We start from the raw sequence: 13,371 nt of genomic DNA on the forward strand, positions 1-13,371 counted from the left end.
GTAGTATGTAAACTATTCCACCCACTTTTTGGTGGGAAATACCATATTGAGGGCAAAAGAGTGATTTTGATAAGAATAACGGGCATTTTTGCCAGCCGACACCATTTTAAATTTTAATCTGATTTTAATATATAAATAAATAAATCCATCGTACACGGTTTATTATTCATCCCGTTGCGTTGAGTCTGTAAACACTTCAGAAAATGTGGCGGCAAAACAATTTCCCAGTAAACCCTCTCTTGTAAACGTTTTTTCTTCTTACTTTTAAGAAATTTCTTTTATTAATACTAACCCCGCTGTGTGCGTGTGTGTTTTTGAATTGCGCTTTAGGGAGATCCAGATTCTGATCAAAGCATTTCTGGTAAATTAAAGCGACATTTTAAATTCCATTAGTGACGTATCTTTGCTCTGGTTTGTTTACAGTATAAGTGTTTATGCATTTCCTTAATTTTTCATTTATCATTTGACAGATGAGGGAGATTACAATGTTGATTTGCGAGAGAATGGTGTTTCAATGTGTGGGCGTAAGGACGAAGGGGTAGGTAGTCACTTTGCTAATTTAATTTAAATCCCGAATTTAGCTCATCAGTTTAATTATAATTTAACTGAGTTGTCTTGATGAAAAATGCAGAAGATTTGTTTCTTGAATTGATTTTTTTTTTTTTTAAATTGTCGTAATAATGATAAGCACAACTACTGGCTATTTTTAATTTGTTTACAATGTGTTCTTAACATAAATTTATAAATTGATAGGAAGGATTACATCTTCAATCACGATTGGATGTACTAAGAGGTATTTTGTTGAACCCTCATGTTATTCAAAGAAAGAAGTTTTTTCAAGTTAATGAATGTAGCTAATAGTATTACTGATCAGTATGCTAAGCACAAATCTTGATTTCTGCGTAGGTGCTTATGATGGAAATTGTGGAAGGGAATTTAGCAGTTCATCCACAAAGGCATGTGTTAATTTTGGGTTAAAGGTATAATTTCCCAATCAGTGCACTTAGTGGAAACTAGCTTATGATTGTGTTGATGGAACCAGAAACAATCAAGTGTCTTATGTGAAGATGAGGTTGAAGTCCCTGACTTCCCAGATGAACAGAGCTTTATGTTTTCCCCAAGGAAGGTGTCTACATGCAACACGGATGATGAAACAATCTCTGATGATGAGGTACCCTGTAAGATTTCGTTGTAGCCATTTTGTAGTAGATTACTGACTTTGTAACTATCTTGAAAACTTTTGCCCTTATTGCAAAACATTAATATTGAGAATCATTTACACCCCCTCCCTCCTCTCCCCAACCCCTCATCCCCATCATCCCCCCCCCCCCCCCCCCCCCCCCCCCCTTTCTGCCGTAACTTTGGAAGGAAAACATGCTCCTAAAAATTTCAGTCACCTCTGGTGTTCAACCAGTACATAAAGATGGACTTCATAACTTTTTAAGTGGGAAGCAGGCTGTGGTCAACTTATGCTCCACAATAGGTGAAGAGGCTGAGGCACTAATCCAGTCGAATGAAATTGGTATCTCTTCTTCATCACATTCTGCCTCTGAAGCAAACAAATCTTGTAAAGGTATTCTATGATCATTCAGGCCTTCTGAGTTCTCACATTTCTCATTTGCAGTTTGTGTGCATATCTGTCCAATAAACTTTGTGATACATCTTAAGATTGGTGGATAAGAGTTTTTCTTTCATATGAAATGTTTTCTTATAAAATGTATACATGCTTCCAGGCTGTAACTGTGAATGTTGTTTATACTTTCAATTTAGATGTACTGGTTCTTCCCCCTTTCATGTTCCCTAGAAAAGAAACAGTTCACTCAAGAAGCTTCAATCTGCATACAAACCTGTGTTCAGCTATATGAATCCTGTAAATCATTTTTCTGCAATACAAAATTGAGCTTTTGCGTGACTATCATCCAATGCATTCAGTTCCTGCATTTTTCCATTTTGATTCTGAGCTTGTTCTCAAAAGAACTGCTGAGTATGAGCTAAAGGAGAAAAGGAATAAGATAAAGAAAAGGGAATAAGGATTGAACCACCCCACCACCCTTAGTTATATGCCAGGAGTGGGTTGTGATACACGCAGTTATTCACCTGCATTTGTTTAAGGCTAATTAAATCATTATTCAGGTTCCCAGATGTTAACATAAACTATTCTTTCATACAAGCGTATGTACTGAAATAAATTGCATTCATAAAATAGCATCTCACTATCAATAAGGGACCTACTTGTATGGCCAAAGTTCAACTGAGTTTGTCAAACCTCTCAGACCATAGATTTGATGCAAATGTATATGGATTTTTAAAGAATGGTCCATTATTCCTTCAACAAAGGGTACTTGTATATTTATGCTCTGCAGGCATTAAAAGTAAATCCAGGCCAAACTTTTCATTCCATTTCCAGTCACCTAAGGATGGCAATGATGTGCCATTCAAGGTTCATGAAGGACCTGAAAGGTTGAAAACTGCCAACTCTAGAGAACATTCATTTGCCGAGCTTCTTGAAGATTTCTGTGGAGAAAAACCCAAAAAATCGGACATTGTGTCGGCTGAAGTAAAAGATCTGTGTTTCAGTGGGGAGCATTCAGTGACTGAGCTTTTAGATGGCCTTAAGGATAGGACTGGTCTGCTGAAAAGAAATTCCAAGATGGTAGCTTTCCGTTTGATTAGTAGTTTTCTTCCCTTTACAGCTCTCTTTACCTTGTTTAATCAAGTATATAATGCAGTATGGCAGAACTACAGGGAAAAGGATACAAGTTGTAAAGAGAAGTACATCCCCACTTGAAGATAGAACTATTTTCAGTGAAGATCTCCCTGAACCCATTAGGGGATCATCAAGTGATGATGAGGTATTTCTTGGATGTCATTACTTTCTTATAGTTTTTTCTTGTTGAAATCACTGATTATGTAATCCTAGTTGCATTATCACATAGGCCAGTCATCAAGAACTAAAACCTGCATTTCCGGAGATGAAGAAGCAAACTATTGCAGATAAGTTTCAGGAAGCTCTAGGTGCTTCCTCAAGTGACAAAGCAGCCCTTGTTACTGTACTGAGAACATCTGGGTAAATGATGAGCTAGAGTTTTCCATTGCGCATGCCTTACAATGTTTTTAGAAGTAAGTTTTATTAGAGTAACCCTATATCAACTGTGCTTTGGTGCTTTTGAATCCACAGCGTTGGGTTATTTGGGAAGTTGCAGCAGGTCACCCAGAGTGAGAAGTTGAAAGATATGAACTTTTTGAAGTTACAGGGTGGAGCTAGTCCAAATAGTAAGTTGTTGCCTCTTCTTTTCATGGTTTAATAAAGCTAGCACAGTCATAGACTTATAATGCAAACAATTTGTCAAAATGTATTTTCACCTGCTGCTCATTTCGGGTTGTCTTTTACGTTCTTCCTCAGATCCAAGCTGTGTCAATATAAGAATCCTCTCAAGATACTTGGATGGAAAGTTGATAGTGTGCCGTGTCTCTTTTGCAAAGGACATTGAGGTCATATTTGAATCTGAGAACACTTACATTCTTGATCAAATCATGTTGATTAAGCCCTGAATAGGATGGCTTCTAGTTAAAGTTCATTCTTTTCAATATTTCTGGGGGGTTTTGAAATTTCTGTGTTAGTTATCATTTAAATTTCACTGATGACTTCTACTTAAATTTCATTGCTCATAAGATAGGAAGTTTTCTTTGATGGGCCACTGCCTATGGCTTGTGACTTGTAGAAGGTTCTCTTTCACCAACAATATTCTACAAACTCTCTTGCTCTTTCTGACTGGGAGCTCTGATTGGTTGTGTAAAATGCAACCTTCCTTCTTTCAAAAGTTTTCTACCATCCACTTCCCTCGAACACAAACTCTGTACCTGCATGCTCATGCAATTAAGAACTGAATGATATTTAGATGAGAAATCCTTTTAGATGTGCATCCAGCTGCATGCTTTGATTGAATGCAGATTCTTGTCTATTTGTGTTCCTGGTTAAGGAAAATTAAAGTGCTTGCTTGCTTATGCAGAGCATCGAATGGCCAGAGTTTGACCAAACAATGGCTAATGATGGAAGAGAAAGGACAATTATTTTTAATCCAAGAGTTTGCCGTGATGTTGACCTCGAAGCTGGGAAGTCAATTCGTATCCACCCCCCATGGTATGTACATCACAATTTAATTATTGTCTAAGAGCTTGATAATTCTAAATCTAATTAGAAGAAATTATGATTAAACGAGTAATATGAAGAAACATAATGTTTTGTCAATCAGTCAAGTCAACTTGATTTAAACATTAGCTGCAGGTATAACTTTTCCTTGATGGTCAGCTTCTTTTTCCCTTTTTATAGATACATTCTCGGAATAAAGTTACTTATTATTGCAGCAGTGTAAAGTTGTTGACTTTATTAGAATATTTCATTAGTTGTCTTCTACACTGGTTCAGTGGAAACAATGTATACTAATTTCAATGTATGAATTTTTCCTCCACTTTTCCATAGGAAAGAGATTCAAGTCAGGGGAGATGGTGAGAGCATTATTTTATGTACATATTTCTCTCAAATTTCATTATAACACATCGGGCTTTTTGGGGGAGAAAGAAGTATTACTTCATTCCTTTGGGGATTATATGATTAGGTGATATCCATGCAGAACCATGCAGCTGTCGGTGAGAGAAGGTTAAGGTTCATGGCCTCTCTTGTTTCTGGAGATAGTAAAAAGTCACACTGGGTTTAAAAACTTGTTAAAACGCACCGAGTAAGGTTTATTGTGAACTGGTCTGAATTATCTTAATTTGGTGGTTTCAATTTCTTTTGATTAATATATGGGACTAACTACCAAACATAATCAAGAAATGTCTTGTAAAATTTTGAGCTTTTTTCCTGTCTCCTTGTAATTTGTTATGAATTGAAAATAATATTATGAATATTATGAATTGAAAATGTGTATATATATATATATATATATCGTAGGAAATGTAAAAGCTAATTTTTTAGGAGGATTTTGTTAATATCGTGGCCTTGTCGGGCGAAATTTGGTAGGTTTGTGGAGCTTATGAAATGTGTCGTGTCAAGACCCGTAAAAAAGTGGGGGTCTTATAGGCCGTGTTGGGCCACAACATTGCAAGTGTTCGGGTTTTCTGTGGATTTTTAACAGGGACCTGTGTGTTTTAATGAGCTAATCCATAATTTTTTTTTTTTTTTGGTTTACTTTTAATTATTTTTACAAATCATACCGGATTGGACTGTTTCCCAATGGGCCATGCCCTAAATGCTGGTTTGAACAAAAAGATGAGGGTTTCCCACTTCCTACCCTTATCGACACGTGGCATGTATCTATGCAATTTACGTTTCTGTAAATTAACGAATGACGATATTAACTTTACGTTCAGAAGGGCCCTCACTTTTTGAACCACCTATAGCAACAAAGAGCAGAATATCGTATTTTCAGGAAAACACCATAATATCAGTATCTGTTGAAGGCTGCTGTGAACTCATCTTTGCTTTCTAGAGACTCTTTCCATGGCTACTCTTTCTGAGTATTCATCTCCTTGGCCTGACCCCAATCCCGATCCCAATCTTAATTCCAATCCTAATCCTACCCCTAACCTTAACCCTAATTCTGATTTCATTCCTTCCGACGACGATCTACGCAACCTTGATTCCTTTTCGTCAATGTCTCCGGTCCAATCCGACCCTTTTTCTTCTGCTATTCCGAAGACCAACTCCAATTTTCAACCCCCTCTTTCTTCCGCCAGCGAGTCCACCACACCCACATCAACACCTCCACCTTCCCTCCTTCACCTCTCCTTCAACCAAGACCATGGTTGTTTCGCCACTGGCACGGATCACGGCTTCAGGATCTACAATTGTGACCCTTTCCGTGAGATATTTCGTCGAGATTTTGACCGCGGTGGAGGGATCGGAGTCGTTGAAATGCTTTTCCGATGCAATATATTAGCCCTTGTTGGTGGTGGGCCGAACCCACATTATCCCCTTAACAAGGTGATGATCTGGGACGACCATCAAAGCCGATGCATCGGCGAGCTAGCATTTAGGTCGGAGGTTCGATCGGTAAAACTCCATCGCAACAGAATCGTGGTGGTTTTGGAACAGAAGATATTTATGTATAATTTCGCGGATTTGAAGCTTTTACATCAGATTGAAACCATTGCAAATCCGAAAGGGTTATGTGCAGTGTCTCAGGTGACGGGTTCGTTGGTGCTGGTGTGTCCTGGGTTACAGAAGGGACAGGTTAGGGTGGAACATTACGCCTCCAAAAGGACAAAGTTTATCATGGCTCACGACTCCAGAATTGCGTGTTTCGCGTTAACTCAAGATGGACAGTTGCTTGCAACGGCCAGCACCAAAGGAACCCTTGTTCGCGTTTTTAATACTCTTGACGGTACCTTGCTGCAAGAGGTATGTCCTAATATTATTGGAAAAACCTTGAAGAATCTATTATATGTAGGTTAGGGGAAAATTAAACTGTCCTGTTGTTGTTAGGACTTTACATTCACTATGTTTAGGGTGCTTATCAAGTTTCGAAAAATGTAAATTTGTTTATTAGTCCTAGTTGCTGGTGTAATTGACTTGAATATTTATGTCTTTGTTTGGTAGATCTTAGCGTGCTTATTTAATTTTGCTAGTGAAATGTGAACCAGGAAAGCTAAATATTGTGAAGTTAAATGAGGTCCTGTTTTTAAACATGTTATGTATTGATAATTGGCCATGGCTTTTTGGTTTGAAAACTATAAATTGTGAATTGTTATGATATCCATTGTGCTATTAGGTTGAACTAATTGAATATGGAATGCAGGTGAGGAGGGGTGCTGATAGAGCGGAGATTTATAGTCTGGCCTTCTCTTCAAATGCCCAGTGGCTGGCAGTCTCAAGTGATAAGGGCACTGTCCATGTTTTCAACCTTAAGTTTAATACTGGATCCTTTAGAACAGACAAGAAACAAACTTCATCTGATCCCAGTTTTGCCTCATCACCTACCTCATCCCTCTCTTTCATCAAAGGTCAAGTACATTTACTTCTTACTGCAGTAATTTATTTATGTATTTATTTTTGTTTTTTGTATTATTACATGGATTGGTAAGGCTTCTTTGGGAATGTATTGGTGATAATTGATTTGTTTCCCTTCAACACACAAATAAATTGAATGGACAATTGTAGACACCAGATGTTGAACCAATTATAACGCAATGAGGCTGTAAAATTCCTTCTCTAAACTTATGAAAGGTGTGTTTACACTTATGAGATGCCATTCATAAATATCTGACTATGGATCTCAAGCTCCAAGATTTTTTTTTTTTTTAAATCTTTTGTTCAGGTTAATGCAATAGAATTGTTTCCATCTATCTTTGGATACACATAGTTATTTGGATGAGATGATGATGTCCTACTCAATGAACAAGACTGAAGTAGGGAGTCAATGAAGTTTTGATCAGCTGAAATAATATGCCTAAGAATAAATCATTGTAGTTAAGAAGAGTTTCGTGCAGATGGACCTCTGATTTCTGCAAAGATTTCTACTCTGATTTTCAGTTCAACACTAGTAATTAAGTTCCTGTTAGAATTTGTGTTATTTCCAATATTTATGAAGGTGCTTATTCTTCATAAGTTCTGCTGTGCCTAATGCTAGAATATTGTTAATTCTCCCGAGAGACTCCATTCTTGCCACTCTACAAAGTTGTCATCTCACATTTGTTATGGATATGCTGCTTATTGTTAATATTGTCAATAGGTTATAGAAGTGTCATATTCTCAATTCTACTTGTTTTTCTTTGTGTTTTTTTTTTTTTTGGTGCTACAGGTTTTCAAAGGGTTATGGATGAATAATTCCCCAGAAAGATGTGGAAATTCAATTTTCAATTCCCATTACTAATATATCTTTCTCTTACAGGGGTGTTGCCCAAGTATTTCAGCTCGGAGTGGTCAGTGGCTCAGTTCCACTTGGTTGAGGGTTCTGCATACATTGTTGCCTTTGGTCACCAAAAGAATACAGTGGTAATCCTTGGCATGGATGGAAGGTAATGAAAGCATGGAGTGGTGGAAATTTTTTTATTCTCCGTGAGGACACCAACTGATCAAATAGACACTGACCATCCGGGATTGCATTTTTTTGACATATGACCCTTAACTACATAAGCATTAGGTGTTGTTTTCCCAAATTGTTATGGTCTAGATCAGGTTTACTTGTTTAACATGAAATTTAAACATGCCAAGTGCTGATTGATTTTACTTGATAATTGATTGATACAATGCCTGTATGTTGTTAGTTTTACATTTTATATTAATGAATTAATATCAAAATAGAATTATTCTGCACATCTTATGTTAAATAATAATGCCAGAAAAAAAAATGATTTGCCTTATTTTGGTTTGTCTTTATTTTAGCAAGTCACCTTACAACAAGCTACGGTAACCATTTCAGTAATTGATCAGTATTTTTGAGTCCTCTGTGCTTCACCTTGTATAAATAGATTCATTTAATGTAGATAGTTTTTTTACCATTGTTTCAGTGACTGCTCTTGAACAAAATTCCTCTTAAGAGGTGCATGGTGTATTTCCTAGAACTTTCCTCCTAGTACCAAAATCTTTGAAGTTATCATATTGTTGGGTTTTTGTCTTTTACCAATATTTTCCTTGGCCTGGTTCTGCACCCTGTTTTATCTTATTTTGAGACATTTCATTGCTATGTTTTTCTCCTCAATTAGAGAGGTATTTTTTGGAATCAAGTTGTTTATGTCCAATTGATTATGACTGCAGCTTCTATCGATGCAAGTTTGACCCGGTTAATGGTGGAGAAATGACACAAATTGAATATCACAACTTTCTAAAGCCAGAAGCAGTGTTCTGAAAGGCTATTTGAAATCTGGATATCTGGGTAATATAAAGTATATTTTTACCTTAGTTCTCTTTTTTCTTCCATTCATGTAATCTTCATAGTGGGTGGGATAAATCATATGATACCTTCATGTATTAACACTGGGACCTTATGGATCACTGGATTAAGGGTGATAAAGGCTGAGGCAACCCACGTTACCAGTGTCAATGCTATATGGTATTGTAGAATTAACTCTTATTTTACTATTCGATGTAAATATAAGTATATATATGTAAAATCTGCAACTCATTTAACTTTCTTTTTTTTCAATTCTAAAAGAAATTGTGATCAAGGCCTTCCTTTGAAGTAATGTAATTCCTAGAAGAAGAATATGGTAAAATATGTGTTAGTATTTAAATATTTTATGAGAAATCCACTATAGAAGCCTTATGTAATAGGTCATGACACAGACACAGTGATCATATATATCTGTGATCAATACTGCCATTGAATCCCTGTTTCTTATGCTTACTAGTTTGACTAGGGCCTAACATTCTGGTTATTGGAAATGGTCTCAAGGATAGGGTGCAAAAAAAATTTCCCGGTTTTGCAGTGCCCGTATTCCCTTTAGAAATCAATGTGAAATAGAGAACTCAATTATTTTTAGTATTGAATTTTCAAAAGTCCAGAAAGTTTGATGGAAGAAGATTCAAATGAATTAAATCGTTGATCTTGTTATTGCAACAAGTGAAACTATAGGTGGGGCTCTTTCTGATCGTAAATGTTTTGTGATTTAACATCCTTGGCGTATGGGATAAGCATTGGCAGAATTATTTGTAGGGTCGAAGTACATATTCCCACCATAGGTTTGACAGAATGATAAGATGATAACCCTATTTCTAAAAGGCCGAATGCCTCTATTTCTCACCAAGGTTTTATTGACATGACCCTCCTTCACTTTTAAAGTTTGGGAAAAGTATTTTTGTCAAATACTAGATTAAATAGGGAAATATTATTTTGTTATTTTGAACAATATATAATAGAGTTAATATTATTTATACTATTAATCATATAAATCAAATCATATTTTTATTTTAATTATTTTATGTTTATATTTCTTTTATTTTTTTCATTTCTTTTTTATTTATTCATCATAAAAAATACTCAGGGGGCCACAATTTTGAAAGTGTCAACAATGTTGAGAACAATGAGCCCAAAGTCAATGCAACCCAAAGATTCCTCTTCAATCTAAATAATTTAGAAATTCCATAGCAAGCCACAACAAAACCATGATAAACACAATCTCAACTCATTATAACCCTAAACTTTGTCAACTGAAAAAAGAAAAGTGTAACGGCGACAATAAAATATTTGATTAGATGGTGCAGAGGAATGACTACCTGTTTAGTGGCATTAGTTGTAGACGGTGGATTGGATTCTTTTATTATTGCATCAATTACATGTCTCAAATTTGTTACTTTAGACCAAAGAAGTTGAATTTAGTTTTGAAACCAAGAAATTTACGTTTATTCACTAAACTTGGGGTGGGAAAATGTAATTCGACCTTATTTTTGGTTGTGATTGGGTCGAAATTTTGTTGGTGGGCATTTTTAAATCGTGATAGTTTATTTTACAGATTCGTATTATAAATTAACCAAAAAAAAAAAAAAAGTTGAATTTCTAGAATGAAAAGCTCCTCAAACCCACTTGACACAATAGAACATACGTTAGCATGAAAGAGCCAGGTCAAAAGCATATATTAATATTTTTTAATTCATCTCATTCACTGTTGCTGCGGCATATGGGAATCAGATCTCAAAAGTTGTGATGTATTATTGCTTAAGATTTATTTTATAACTGTAGATTTATTTTATTTTATTTTTTTTTTGTAGGGTTGAGATTTCAGAGCATCTATAGCTGGAAAAAGAAGAGTTTACCATCTCAAATTACTTTGCATGAAATTCTGTGTTTTCACCAGATTAAGGGCAAATCTCAAGATGAAGCAGAGCAATTGTATTTGTATATTGATTCACCGGAAATTGTGGTTTGACGATACAACCCATGTGGTTTCAGGTCTGTGACCATGTGAGTTAAGGGGGAGAGGCTGACATCATGTCATCCTCCTTTAATCTTCATTTAATAATATTTCCTAACAATATCATAATAATGCTCCAATTTCCAAGGCTGTAATTTACAGCTAAGCCACATCATTAAGTCACATCTTTGCACATATTAAGCATATTATATAATTTATAATGAATAAAGAAAGGCAAAGAAATAGCCGGTATTAAATTACAAAAAAAAAAAAAAAGGAGTGTTTATATGAAATTCAAATGGAATAAGTCCAAGTCAATACCTAATTCATCAAGATTCACAAAAAAAACCTGCAAGTTTACCTTTCCAACGAATAAGAAAACACTTGCGTTAATAAAACACAACTATACAGAGCTGATGCAGATGTAGATGTGCCACCGTCCATCACAAGTTGCCAATTTTTTTCCCTTCTCCATGGGCTCGCTAGTTACTATCGCTATGTTATAAAAGTCAATAAGACTCCTTATACAAACATCTGTATCAGAAGGGTCCACTTAGAATAATTTTATTTTTGAGAATATTGTTCTCTTATATGCATTTTGGCCTGTAAGATTGAATTTCATTAATTTAGATAAATATAAATATAAAAAAAATTAAAAATTGAAATATGAACTATAGGCTAGAGCCCATTTCAGAGTGTGAAGCCTATATATTGAGACATTGCTTCCTTTCATTTGTGTAAAATTTGCTCTCTCTCATCACACACATACACATATACACATTCATGGCGCTCAAACTGTATGGAGCCCCAATGTCTACCTGCACCGCGAGGGTGATGACTTGTCTACATGAAAAGTCTGTGGATTTCGAGCTGGTCCCCGTTAATCTTTTTGCGGCTGAGCACAAGCAACCTCCTTTTCTTGCCAAGAATGTAATTAACTTTTCCCATTTAATCAATGATGGTTTCCAGTTTTCATTAAAATCTATTTCCTCTTCCTCTTCTTATTAATGTTATTTTGCTACGACAGCCCTTTGGTCAGATTCCAGCTCTAGAAGACAACGATCTCACTTTATTTGGTAAGCTTGAATTTCTTGCTTCTCACAACTCATTGATTCTTTTGAACGGAATCCTTATAAACTTTTATATATGCTAGAGTCTAGAGCAATCACATCATATGTGGCTGAAAAATTCAAGGAAACGGGCACTGATCTTTTGAGGCAGAAAGACCTGAAAGAAGCGGCATTGGTAAAGGTGTGGCTGGAAGTTGAATCCCAGCAATATCACCCACCAATCTCTTCAATTGTGTATCAGTTCTTTGTGGTGCCTATGCAAGGCAAAACGCCGGATCAAGCCATCATCGATGCAAACTTAGTGAAGCTAGGGCAAGTGCTCGATGTGTATGAGACTAAGCTCAGTGGCACCAAGTATCTTGCTGGAGACTTCTATAGCTTGGCTGATTTGCACCATCTTTCTTACACGTACTATTTCATGAAGACTCCTTTTGCTTCGGTTATAAATGAACGTCCCCATGTGAAGGCTTGGTGGGAGGATATTTCTTCTAGGCCAGCTTTCAAGAAAGTGGCCGAGGGTATGAAGTTCGGCCGTGATTGAAAATTGTTGGGCTGCTCATCTTCTAGCTACTCTAGTCTGTTTCAAAAACTTTTGGCAATTTGTGATAGTTTATTTGTTGTTAATTACCTTTAATGTAATGGAATAAACTAAACATTTTGCGTTGTTTCGTTTTTTTAAAATTAATGGTTTAAAAAATAAAAAATTATATAATATAGCTGGTCAGTCCACAAAACATGTGGATCGGCCTGATAAAGGCCCACGGATTTACAGCCCAATGGTCATGGCCATTCGCTGGCCTTGCTGTTTTGTAGGCTAGCACTTGTAATTTGGCAGGCCTTGGCCCAGAAGGCCTCGTCCAATATAAGACGGCCCAGCTTCTAATTGTACCCATAAGATTCTTCAGCTGTCACATAGTCTGTTTCAATTTCAGCCTTCTTATAGCTGAAATGACAGCTTCTTGCCACGAGTGTAAGTCAACTAGCATCTATAATTACATGAAAAAGAGCTGTTTACAGCTGAACCATACTTAGACAGAGCAGGCATTTACATAAGTGGTTCCTGTACCGTTCAACCATCTGGATTTGGTCAAGTTCCTGTATTCGAAGATAAAGACTTAAAGCAATTTGGTTGGCAATTACTCTCTGTACATATACATAACATTTAAGGCCAAAAGACTATTTCCCACCGAAATTATGTTGAATTTTGAAAGGTTATCTCATTAACTATGAAAATATCGTGTATTTATTTATGAGTAATTAAAATTAATGATAATAAGAATATAATCATCATTTTCTTTATAATATTATAAATAAACTAAAATATAATCTATTTTTGTTCTCCTAAATTTTAAAAATTAAAATTTTTTTCCAGTCTAAGTTTTAAAAAATGAAAGTTTCGTTTTGAAATCTCTGATGACACCTCCGGCTCTATTGCCGATCACCTCTCTCTCCC

At 35.9% G+C, this 13,371-nt stretch overlaps 3 protein-coding genes across 7 annotated transcripts; all 3 read left to right on the forward strand.

The window, feature by feature from the left end:
- The first annotated feature begins 152 nt into the window (after positions 1 to 152).
- LOC123216602 lies at positions 153 to 4,921 on the forward strand. 5 transcript variants are annotated; one of them, XM_044637072.1, is made up of 15 exons: positions 170 to 227; positions 331 to 361; positions 471 to 538; positions 754 to 793; positions 907 to 956; positions 1,043 to 1,171; positions 1,369 to 1,573; positions 2,364 to 2,653; positions 2,730 to 2,852; positions 2,937 to 3,067; positions 3,179 to 3,273; positions 3,404 to 3,492; positions 4,011 to 4,141; positions 4,481 to 4,506; positions 4,632 to 4,921. In XM_044637072.1, exons 1-15 carry the CDS (start codon positions 204 to 206, stop codon positions 4,649 to 4,651), a joined length of 1,452 nt encoding a protein of 483 aa, XP_044493007.1. In that variant the 5' UTR covers positions 170 to 203; the 3' UTR covers positions 4,652 to 4,921. The 5 variants fall into 5 exon arrangements, 4 of the variants coding, with proteins under 4 accessions (XP_044493006.1, XP_044493007.1, XP_044493008.1 ...); XM_044637071.1 differs by having other exon boundaries at positions 153 to 227; positions 4,481 to 4,921; XM_044637073.1 differs by having other exon boundaries at positions 171 to 227; positions 1,456 to 1,573; positions 4,481 to 4,921.
- Positions 4,922 to 5,375: 454 nt separating this feature from the next.
- On the forward strand, positions 5,376 to 9,132 carry LOC123216604 (autophagy-related protein 18a-like). Its single transcript, XM_044637076.1, has 4 exons — positions 5,376 to 6,400; positions 6,798 to 7,002; positions 7,890 to 8,016; positions 8,756 to 9,132. Exons 1-4 carry the CDS (start codon positions 5,501 to 5,503, stop codon positions 8,844 to 8,846), a joined length of 1,323 nt encoding a protein of 440 aa, XP_044493011.1. The 5' UTR covers positions 5,376 to 5,500; the 3' UTR covers positions 8,847 to 9,132.
- A 2,477-nt stretch (positions 9,133 to 11,609) lies between these two features.
- On the forward strand, positions 11,610 to 12,578 carry LOC123216606 (glutathione S-transferase F13-like). The gene is made up of 3 exons (XM_044637077.1): positions 11,610 to 11,778; positions 11,876 to 11,924; positions 12,002 to 12,578. Exons 1-3 carry the CDS (start codon positions 11,632 to 11,634, stop codon positions 12,457 to 12,459), a joined length of 654 nt encoding a protein of 217 aa, XP_044493012.1. The 5' UTR covers positions 11,610 to 11,631; the 3' UTR covers positions 12,460 to 12,578.
- The last annotated feature ends 793 nt before the right edge of the window (positions 12,579 to 13,371 follow it).

The sequence above is a fragment of the Mangifera indica genome, chromosome 5 (genome assembly GCF_011075055.1).
Source record: "Mangifera indica cultivar Alphonso chromosome 5, CATAS_Mindica_2.1, whole genome shotgun sequence".
In the NCBI taxonomy this organism is placed as follows: domain Eukaryota; kingdom Viridiplantae; phylum Streptophyta; class Magnoliopsida; order Sapindales; family Anacardiaceae; genus Mangifera; species Mangifera indica.